The 12,137-nt window shown below is 34.5% G+C and overlaps 2 protein-coding genes across 2 annotated transcripts in view; one reads left to right on the top strand and one right to left on the bottom strand.

The window, feature by feature from the left end:
* Nucleotides 1–12,137, top strand: part of LOC308350874 (uncharacterized protein) — a gene marked incomplete at both ends in the record, with an annotated part of 62,698 nt that overhangs the window by 17,974 nt on the left and 32,587 nt on the right. The window lies entirely within an intron of this gene.
* Nucleotides 3,925–4,872, bottom strand: LOC308350069 (olfactory receptor 52E4-like; the record flags this gene model as incomplete). The annotated part of the gene is made up of 1 exon (XM_080815069.1): nucleotides 3,925–4,872. One exon carries the CDS (start codon nucleotides 4,870–4,872, stop codon nucleotides 3,925–3,927), a length of 948 nt encoding a protein of 315 aa, XP_080671195.1.

Here is a 12,137-nt window from a genome sequence, read left to right as displayed (position 1 = left end):
AAAAAAAAAATATTCCCAGTGACTGCCATTATTACTCATAATATAAGCCAAAGACATTAGCATTACCTGGCTATTCTACATGTGGGGTGAAATATCCTTGAACATTTTCCACTAGTATTCTCATCTTTGTATTTTCCTTATCACTCTCCAAGTATATTGGTTTCCTCCTTTCTTTCAGATTTCAAGGACAGTACAAAATTCAGTGCTTTTTTCTTCCTACTTCTTCTGCTTCAAATACTCTTATCAGTCTGCCTTATTAAATCTGCTGTGTCCAAATACTTTCTCACATATCACCTACTAAATGATATTTTCCTGACAACCCTAAATAGGAATATATCTTCCATTGCATATACAATATTCCCTCATTTCCATTTCTTTATTTTTCCCACAGCATTTATTTCTTTTTTACTATATGCTTAAAACTTTATATTAAGGAGATATTTCAGTCTTGCCAAAATAAGTCCACTATAGCCAGCTTCCCTAACAGATTACAACTAAAATCTGAACAAAATACAAAATAGTTACCACAGAATTCTATAAAGTCAACAAATAAATCAAGTTAAAATAGGGAGTCAAATTTTGAAGAAGTGACTTATATCATGTAGTTTCTCAAGAAAATTTTACTATTTGTTTCCTTCTACTGATTAGGGAGCAAGCATCCCACAGAGCTACAGTAGGTAGTACCGGGAACAAAAATGTAAGATACACCTCATTGTTTACTAGTCAGAGGATCAGGAGAAAGTTGTCTGTGAGCTGGAGATAAAGAGGAGGATCCTCTTATTTCTTCTTTGTTTTTCTGCTAGACCCAACTGAAAGTTATATATATAGAATAATACAAGCAGCTAAAACTCCAAGAGAAGGTTTCCTTTTCTGGCCAGGAAAGAAAGAAAGAAAGAAAGAAAGAAAGAAAGAAAGAAAGAAGAAAGAAAGAAAGAAGAAAGAAAAGGAAAGAAAGAGAAATCAAGAAAGAAGGAAAAAAGAGAAGGGAGCGAGAGAGGAAAGGCAGGAAAGAAAGAAGGGAGAGGAAAGAGATGAAAAAATAGCAGGCTGATATTGGAGAATGTGTCTGAAATTCCTATCATAATCCTCTCTATCTCCTTCCTTCCCTTCATTCCTTCATTCCTTCCTTCCTCTCCACCCCTCCCTCCTTCCTTCCTTCCTTCTTCTTTTCCCAAGGGCAGTATCCATTTTGATGACATGGTGATACATGCAGCTAGAATTCTATCAGAAATGCTGTCTTTTTGATCATGGAGATATGAGAGGTGACCTCTGATAATTGCAGAATATGAAAAGAATCATGGAGAGAAGACAATTGGATAAGTGGCTTCTTTAATTCTGTATATGAACTGACACAAAATACCAGTTAACCCAGAATGCTATATACAGAGAAAATATATTTCAGGAATGCATATGAAATAAAGGCTTTGTTAGATGAGAAAACTGAGAGAATCCATCACCAGCAAACTTTCTCAAAATGAAATCCTAAAATTAATTCTGGTTGAAGAGAAATTACACAAATGAGAAAGTTAGGAGATCAGTAGTAAAGGAAGAGCAACATAATTTATAATTATTTAGTTAAATGTGAGACTCACTTGCTCTCGTTGTTTAAAAAACTTTTAATTAGCTTTTGTGGGGTTTTCGTGCATGCAGATATACATACGACCACAGACTGCAGCATGTAGGGACGTACAGGATCCTATAAAGGAAAGGTTCATTTACATTTCACTTAAAGTGGTAAAATATTAACTGTAAGTCAATTGTGAGTGTTTAGGTATGTATATTGCAATCTGTACATCCGTGGTTTTCAGTCCTATTTGCTCCCAATAAGACATTCGACAGTTTCTAGAGATACCACTTTTTGTTCCTGGTATCTAGCAGCCATAGACCAGAGAAGCTGCTAAACATCCTGCAGTACACAGAACAACCTTCACATCAAAGTATTACTTGGCTACAGATAGTAATAGTGCCCAAACTGGAAAGCCATGTTTTGGAGCGATCCTATTAAAAAAAAAAAAATCCCTAAAAATCCCTATAACAGATATAGCCAAAAGCCAATAGATAAGTTAAAACTCATCACCAAAACTATTCAAGTCCCAAAGTGGGCAGTGGGGGAGAGCATGAAGAAAAGCAACAAACAAGAAATACAAATCAAAACCATAAACATAAATTCAACCATATCACTAATTACATTAAATAAAAATGGTCTAAACACACCTATTTAAGATAGAGATAGTGAAATCAAATAAAAGAACAAGATCCAACTAAATTTGTGTACAAAAACTTACTTTTTTTTTTTTTTAAGATTTTATTTATTTGAGAGAGAGAGGGAGAAGCGGATTCTCCACCATGCAAGGAGTCTGATGTGGAACTCGATCCCAGGGCCCTGGGATCATGACCTGAGCTGAAGGCAGACACTTAGCAGACCGAATCACCCAGGTGCCCCCCAAAACTTACTTTAAATATAAATACATATATAAGCTAAAAAGATGGAAAATATATGCCATGAGGACAGTATTTAAAAGAGGCTAAAGTGACTATATCAATATAAGACAAACTAGAACTCAGAATAAAAATAGCGTCAAGGATAAAAATAGATTTTATATAAAGATAAAAGAATGAATTCACCAGGGGCGCTTGGGTGGCTCAGTGGGTTAAGCCTCTGCCTTCGGCTCAGGTCATGATCTCAGGGTCCTGGGATCAAGCCCCACATCCGTCTCTCTGCTCAGCAGGGAGCCTGCTTCCCTTCCTCTCTCTCTGCCTGCCTCTCTGCCTACTTGTGATCTCTCTCTGTCAAATAAATAAATAAAATCTTTAAAAAAAAAAAGAATGAATTCACCAAAAAGATGTAACCATAATAAATGTATATGCACTTAAGTGCAGAGTTTCAGATTACATGAAGAAAAACTAGTGGAATGAAAGAACACATTAGTCAAATTCACTATTATATTTGGAGAATTTAAGATATAGAAATACAAATAGAAAATCAGCAAACAAAAGGTGTGGGATACAACTAAAAACAGATTAGACTAAAATTTATAGTATTAAATATTACTAGAAAATTCTCTATGATAGTAGGTATATATTAATTACTATCATTTACCATCTTTCTTTATTGGTTATAAACTCCACTAAGGGAAGTAATTCTACTTCTTTTGTTTATTGTCATGTCTTCTATGGCCATATAAGTACTAAGCACATTACAGATGCTTACTAGACACTCAGTAGATAAATGAATGCAAAATCAGTCATCATTTTATTTTACTTGCTCATTTCATGAAGAAGAGTTCTGATTCTTTGAAATGTTTACAAATGTGAAAGATACACAATGTCTGCACTAGCAGTGGGAATGACTCATTTTATAATCTGTATTCATTCTCAAGGGAGTTCCTAAAATGCACCTTTCTCATAAGTTGCAAGGTGAAAGCCCTATGGCTTACCCAACATTTTCTCTCCTGCCCACTTCTCACCAACATTCCCTTATGGTTACAGTGAGAGTACAAATCAACCCAATTCAGATTGCCATTTGGATTATCTGGTCTAAAATTCCTCTACGGAAAAAAAAAAGGTCAGATAGATGTTCTTATTTGGTTACTTTTATAAGATAAACTAGTAAGCATATTTCATAAAGACAGTGAGCAAACCTATAACACACACAAGAATTACTTCACACACTGAAATAATCTTACTTAAACTATCCTAGAAACAGTGCTAAACACTTTGTAACCATTAACATATGACACAGGTATTATTATATCTGTTTTACAGATGTTTATTAGATAAATTAAATATAATTTCCACTTCCAGAAATAGTAAGAGGAAGAATTAAGATTCTAATGCTTGGTCTCACTAAAGCTAGACTCCAAGAAATTTATACCAAAGAATTATAGGAGGATGGGAATAAGTAGAAAATAAGACCCAGAATTCTCAGCTGATTTTAGTCATAAATAATTGTAGAACACATTCTCGGATCTGCTTGGTCCTTACTCCATAGATGATAGGGTTCAGCATAGGTGGTACCAACAAATACATGTTGGCCAGCAAGATGTGGGTGTGGCGTGGCATATGCTTACTAAAACGGTGGGTGAGGAAGGAGAAAAGAGCAGGGATGTAAAAGGTGAGGATGACACATACATGGGACCCACAGGTGCTGAGGGTCTTCAACCTGGCATCATTAGAAGGGAGATTAAACACAGTGTGAAGAATCTGTACATAGGACAGAAAGATACACATCACATCAGTCCCAACAATTAAGATAATGACTGCCAAACTATAAAGACTATTGATGGAAATGTCAGCACAAGCCAATTTCACCACAGCCATGTGCTCACAGTATGTGTGGGGGACTACATTGGACTGGCAATACGGCCATCTCCTCACCAGGAAGGGATGTGGTGTCATTAGTACTAACCCACGCAGAAGTGCCACCAGGCCAACCTGAACCACCACAGAATTTGTAAGAATGGATGAGTGTCTCAGTGGATTGCAGATTGCCACATACCGGTCAAGTGCCATGGCCACAAGAAGCCCTGACTCCACCCCAGAGAAAGCATGGATAAAAAACATCTGAGTGAGACAGGCATGGAAGCTGATTTCATGATAATTGAACCAGAATATACCCAACATCTTGGGAAGAGTGGAGGTTGACAAGATGAGGTCTGTGATGGCCAACATGGAAAGAAAATAGAACATGGGCTCATGGAGAACAGTCTCAGTTTTGATGATGAAAAAGATGAATATGTTTCCCATGAGGGCAACAATATACATTGAGCAGAAAGGGATGGATATCCACATATGCAAGTCTTCTAGACCAGGGATGCCCATCAGGAAGAAGGTACTAGGATTGGTGAATGCAGTGGAGTTAAAGTCATGCATGGTGATTCTGGTTATATGAAGATATATTCTTGCTTTCTTTCCCTTTTTGTCCCTGGTGCAGTCAAAAGCACATATACTCTGATAAATATACAGTAGAATTACTTAGTGTAAAAATACAATTAAGCAAATTTATTAACATTTTAAGTCCTCCTTGATGAGCTTCTCTGAAATTACAAGTATTGTATTATTCACTGCCAGCTATTAATCTCATTAAGAACTAGCTGGAGTACAGAGTGTCTCCTTAGGCACAGCAACTCCACAGTATTCTGCCTGACACTATTCTCTTTCTGTCTGTGATAGCCAGGTTGAGAAAAAGTTTCAGTAAATAACTCAGGTTCCTCTCTTTAACAAGGCAACAGGACAGGGGGTTGGGGGACTTATAAAATTGCCTTCACTAAAAAGTACTATTCCAAAATAATCTTGGAGACTTTTTGCATGAGGTTAATTCTAAATAGAGATTTTTGAAAGCAGGACATGAAGGAATAATAAACTTTCCATACTTACAATGCTTTGAATGACAATAAGATTTTCATTTTTACAATGCTTTTTGAAATTTGCTGCCCTAGTGAATTTTTGGCCATAAAAGAACAAGCATCTGATCACTTAAATGTACAATAGCTTTAAAAGAGAAACAACTCATTGACACACCCAAAAAATTATGCTCCCTGGATTTTTTAGGATTCCTGGAAAAACATGACTTGGTCAGGTTGTCCATGTTTTCATGGTAATTCATATCTATACCTATATCTATCTATATCTATATCATCTATATCTATCTATCTATCTATCTATCTATCATCTATCCCCAAAAGGATAACTGTTAAATTTGTTTAACAAAATTCCCAGGGAGGAGAAGTTACTTGCTAAAGAACACAGCCTCTTTTTATTATTATTGAAGTGTAATCGACATACAATGTTATATCAGTTTCAGGTAGACAACTTAACAATTTCACAATTCTATACATTATTCATTAAATCATTAAATCTTTCTTTTTTATAAAATATATACTGCAGTACTAACTAGGGTACATGAGCTTCCTACCACACCTAAGAAATTAGAATACACTTTGGGAAAGAAGGACTGCTGAGCTCTAAATCAATCAAACAACATCAACATTTAAAAGTAGTAACACTTGCTACCTTTTGATATCATTATATGTACCACACAAAATGCAAATGTCATTTCCAGTGCCCAATTGCTGATTTGCATAAAATCTGGTGAGGTTGCCATTATTCTCAATTTATAAAAGAAGAAACACGCTTTATATAAGCTAAATATTCCTCCAAAGTCACACAATCAGCATGTTGTAGGGGAAAACACACCCTAGTTTCACTCCAAAATTTCACCTTTTTTCCACTACAATATGTGATAAAATTAAAAAGAAAGCTCCTGTTAAAGGTTTTCACAAATTTTATTATAAGTGATTCTCACAGCGTACTCAGAAGCAATAAGGACATACATTCTGATTTCTTTTACTTTATAACTGTGGTTTCATGGACTGACTAATACGGCCCATGCAAAATCCATAAAATAATGCTAATTTTCTATTCCAACACCTCTGTTAATGCCAGATGTTCACTGTGAAACTAATTCACCATGAAACTAATGGTTAGTATGTTAGTTCTTATTAAATTATTCCTAAGCCCAGAGAATATACCTGCATACACTTCTTTTTCCAAAGTTGTTATCAGCTGACTTGTGGGCCAAAATCTCTAAAGGATGGTTGAGGATAACTTCAAGAGCATCCTCATCTAACTTTATAAATGGTTAGTTCTTCATGGTGGGTTTACACTGATTTACCTGTCAACAATGAGGCGATTCAAAGAATTATTTAACTTATCTTCAGAGGGATCACCTTGTCTTCATGCTCTCAGTTTATTTTCAGCACAGCTGAGTCTCAAGAGTCTGAAGTAATTTTGAGCATTTGTTCCTAAGGTCTCAAAAGCTCTCCCTCAAACTAATATACTATAGTCCCCCATCACTGCCTCTCTCTTTTCTTAAGCTTGAGCAAACATAGACGAGCTGTCTATTCCTCCAGATTGATGGTGTTGTTGAATCAAAACCAGGAACTCAGAGATTTGAAGTATTCCCACATGAAAGGCTAATTTCAGATTAGTCCCAGGGTATCAAACCCTACAACAGATGTTTCTTTCCCTTCTGAGAAGTATAAATGGTACCAGAGAGAGTACAAAATTACACTCACAATTACTCTGTCACATAATATCCGTTTATAATGAAATTTGGTTTGAGTGAGGCTTTGATATGAACAAAATGAATGAAAAAATTTAGAACTTAGCAATAAGTTCTAAAAATTAACAAAATGTCAATGGAAAGTTACAACTAGTAATATATTCTGGAGATCTAATGTACTGCATAATGATTATAGACAAAAATGTTGCATTATAAACTTCAAAGTAGCTAAGAGATTACATTTTAAGTGTTCCTACCACCAAAAAAGAAGTGGTAATGAGATAAAAAATAAAAGATAAGAATATAGAAATGGAAAAGAAGATAAAAATATAAAAAATAAGAAATAAAAAAGATGTTATTAAAGGTGTTACCTAATGCTACAGTGGTAATCATACTGCAACATGTAAATGTGCCAAATTAACAACTGTACACCTTAAACTTATACAGTGTTATATGTTAACTGTATCTCAATATAAATAAATTTTTTAAAAAGTCAAGCTTCAGAACTCATAGAGGTCTTAAAACAGATAGAGTGGGAGCATCTGGGTGGCTCAGTCAGTTAAGCATCTGCCTCCAGCTCAGATCATGATCCCAGGGTCCTGGGACAGAGCCCCGCATTGGGGGGTTCCCCGCTCTGTGGGGAGCCTGCTTCTCCCTCTGCCTCTCCCCCCCACCCGCTCCTTCTCTCTCTCTCTCTCTCACTCTCAAATAAATAAGTAACATCTTTTTTTTATGTTAGTTTTTTTATTGTGTTATGTTAGTCACCATACAGTACATCATCTTAAAAAAAAGAGTAAAAAGATAGATTACCCAAATAAGCATATAAATATAAATTATTCTTTATAGAAGACTTCTCAATGCTAACGATAAAAACTATTGTCAATTAAATTTATCTCAGAAATGCAAGTTTGATTCAACATCTGATAATCAATGAATATAACAGAAAAGGGGAAAAAACATAATTATATCACATCAATATGTACAGAAAAAGCATTTGTTAATATTAAATAGCCATTCATGACTAAAAATCAACAGAAATTAAGTTTACAATGAGATGTCCTCAATCCAAGAAATATATATTCAAAATATAAATAAGTAACCTATAGTAAGCATTACACTAAAGGCAAAAGATTCGATTGCCCCCTTGAGGTGCCTGGAGGGCAATCAATACAAGATAATAGAACAATTAAAAGCCAGGATAATTTAGACAGTGTGGTATCAGTTCAGGGACAGAAAAATAGATCAGTGAAACAGAATAAAGATAAAGTCACATATGGTGTTCTAGAAGATACAAGAAAAGAACAGAATAGACAATATCTGTTAATGAACATTGAGGCACAAATCCTCAATAACATTCCAGCAAACCAACTTCAGCAGCATATTAAAAGGAGTACACATTATAACCAAATGGGATTTAACGTTTGTGTTAGGAAAAACTCAGTCCTCCCTCTTGTATTTCTCCTTTACTCTTATACTACCACCTCACTCATAACACTTCTGACACCAGATGCGGGGTGGTTTCTCCCACCTGGCAATTCTGCAACACCATCTAGATGTCCTATATTTAACTCAATGCTGACACTATCCACCTAGAGATGGCATCAGGTCCCACAAGTTAAGGGTTCAGTCTCACAAGATTGCTCCCATTCCACTTCAGATGCCAGTCACAAATCCAGGCTGTCATCTGTGCTTCTGACTGATGGGCTCTAAGTCAGAGCTTGCTATATTGTCCTCCTCAGTTTTGATTAATTTGCTAGAGTGGGTCACAGAACTCAGAGAAACACTTACTTATGTTTACTAGTTTATTAAAGGATATGATAAAGGATACAGATGAACAGCTAGATGAAGAGATGCATAGGACAAGGTCAGGAAATGAGCTTTTGTTCCTTTACAGTTGGAGTGCATCCATCTCCTCGTGGGTGGATGATGTGTTTACCAACCTGGAAACTCTCCAGACCCAAAACGATTGGGATATTTTATGTAGACTTCCTCACTTAGGCATGATCAATGACTAAATCCATTTCCAGCCCCTCTCCTCTATCTGGGAAAATGGCTGGGGTTCAGGGATGAAACTTCCAAGCTTCTAATTATGGTTTAGTCTTTCTGGTGACCAGTGCCTATCTAGGAGCAAAAGATATTCCTAATGCTCAAATCACTTAGAAATTTACAAGAGTTTTAGGACCCCTGTGTCAGAAACTGGAGGCAGGTATACATATCATTATTAGGTGAAACCCTAAAGTATATGTTTCTTATTTGTTCACAACCATAGAATTGTGCTAACATGATTCAATGAAGAAAGGACAGTCTTTTCAACAAACAGTTCTGGGAACATTGGATATCTACATGGAAAAGAATGAAGTTTAATCCTTACCTAAGACTGCAAATGAAAATTAACTCAAAATATATAAAAGACCTAAAACTATAAAACTTTTAAGAGAAAAAAGTCAGGAAAAAGCTTCATAACATTGGATTTAGCGATGGATTTACTAAATAAGAAACCAAAGGCGTAGGGAACAAAAGAAAAAGAAATCATATATTTGGTTGTTGCTAGGGGCTGGGTGAAGGAAAAAGTGAGGATTTATTATATCTTAGGGATAGAATTTTAGTTTTACAAGATGAAAAGAGGCATGAAATGGGTGGTGTTGATGGTTACAAACAATGTCAATGTATTAATTCCAATGAAATATACACTTAAAAATGGTTATGGTAAATTTTATGTTATCTGTGTTGTACCTTAACAAACAAACAAAAAAAAGGGGGGGAGAAATCCACATATGATTTATAACAATGTGTGTATAGAATGGAATTTCCAACAAAGAAAATGTAGCCAAATTAGGGAAATATGTATGCCCATCCTATATTACACGCTCCTCCCCAAACAATCAGCTTCATAATGTTTATACAATTAGTGAATTAGAAAATATTGTTTTTAGAAGAAAACATAGAACTATCTCATTATCTTGAAATAGGCTATGGTTTCTTAAATAAGAGCACTGCTTCCAACAAGAACAATAAAATATAAAGAGCCCTGTGACAAATCCCAATATACGTAATAATTTTGTATATGACAAATGTGGTTTTTCTAAATCCGTAGGGCAAATTTATTTCATGTAACTAATGGTGCCAGCACAACAGGTTATTTATATGCAAAAATACCCCAAATTACATATGAAAAAGAAGGTTCTGCTAAATTATTCCGAAAACTTAAATGTATTAAAAAGCAACAAATGGTTTGGTACATACAATATCTTAGACTGTATTATAGAATTTAATTTCATATATCATAATCTGTGTTCTCTACTATATATGCATCTATATAAATAGATAGATACCTATCTTCTTATCTTGCTGGCTAGTTATAAAAAAATTAAGGCAGGAATTATCAAATGAAATTACAGAAGTACCTGACATTTAAGAAATTATTTTTAACAATTATAGCAAAGAAAACACAATCATGATTTCTTAAAAATGAGATTTGTAGAGCATATATCTTGCACAGGAAATGATAAACTCCTCAATGTACAAAGAAATGTGGACCATGGAAGAGAAATCAATTCAAACAAACAGAAAAGTTAATGAAATGATATCTACAAGTAATTCAAAAGAGAGTAATTCTGTATGGACTATACATTTTTAAAAAAATGGCTCATCTCATTAAAGATTGTTCAGTATGCATATAACTTTGAACTGAAGCATAATATGGTACAAGTAATGCAAGTAATAAAAGTAATACAGTGATTCAGAATTTGCTTATAAATAGAAGAAGGGCACCTGGCTGGCTCAGCTGGTAAAGCATGTGACTCTGGATCTCAGCTCAGAGATCGTCATGAGTTCAAGCCCCATGTTGGACATGGAGCCTACTTAAAATAAATAAATAAATACATAAATACATAAATAATAAATAAATAAACAACAAACAAACAAACTCATAGAACTGCCCACTAAAAAGAATTAAATTTACACTGCATAAATTGTATCCTAGTAAACCTGACTTTAAAAGAAGGAATAGGGGAGCCTGTCTGGCTCAGTCAGTAGAGCATGTGACTCTTGATCTTGGGGTTGTAGGTTTACGTCCCAGGTTGGGTGTAGAGATTATTTAAGAATAACATCTTTAAAAAAACAAACAAACAAAAATATGTACAATAGTAGTTGATACAGTAATTCTTAATGACATAAACTTAAACATAAATTCCATAAAATTAAATATATATAACTATAACTATAAATAAACTTAAATATAAACTTAAATATAAATTGAATTCCTGCAAAAAAAAAAATTCTAGATGCACACATTCTAACTATTCACAAAAATTAGCTCTTAATGGATCACAGACTTAAAAGTAAAAGGCAAAACTAAAATCTCCTAAAGATAACATAGAACATGTAGATGACCATGGGTTAGGCAATCAGTTTTTACAACACCAAAAGGCACCACACATGAAATAATAATTGATTAATTAGACTCCAATTAAAATTTAAAACTTTTGTTCTATGAAGGACACTGTCAAGAGAATAAGATGACTAGTCACAAAGTGGGAGAAAATATTTGAAAAGACATATCTGGTAATAGATTGTTACACAAAATATACAAGGAATTCTTGAAACTCAACAAGAAGAAAATGATTGACCCAACTTCAATAGACATCTCACCACAGAAGATATACAGATGGCAAAGAGCATATGAAAAGATGCTCAACATTATCTGTTAATAGAGAATTGTAAATTAAAGCAACAGTGAGATAGTGTAATACATCTATTATAATGGGGAAGATTCAAGCCACTGATAATATCAAATGCTGAGGACGATGTGGAACAATAGGAACTCTTATTCGTTGTTTGTGGAAATGCAAAATTGTACACTTACTTGGAAGACAGTTTGGCGGTTTCTTACAAAACTAAACATATTCTTACCATATGAGTCAGCAATTGCTATTCTTAGTATTTACTTAAAGAGTTGAAAACTTATGCCCACATAAAATCTGCACATGAATGTTTATAACAATATAAACAATAAGAATGTTTATTCTGGGGCGCCTGGGTGGCTCAGTGGGTTAAAGCCTCTGCCTTTGGCTCA

This window comes from Martes martes (assembly GCF_963455335.1).
Source record: "Martes martes genome assembly, chromosome: 10".
Taxonomy (NCBI): Eukaryota; Metazoa; Chordata; class Mammalia; order Carnivora; family Mustelidae; genus Martes; species Martes martes.
The sequence above is the reverse complement of the archived record's forward strand: the minus strand, read 5'-3'. Positions and strand labels throughout refer to the sequence as shown.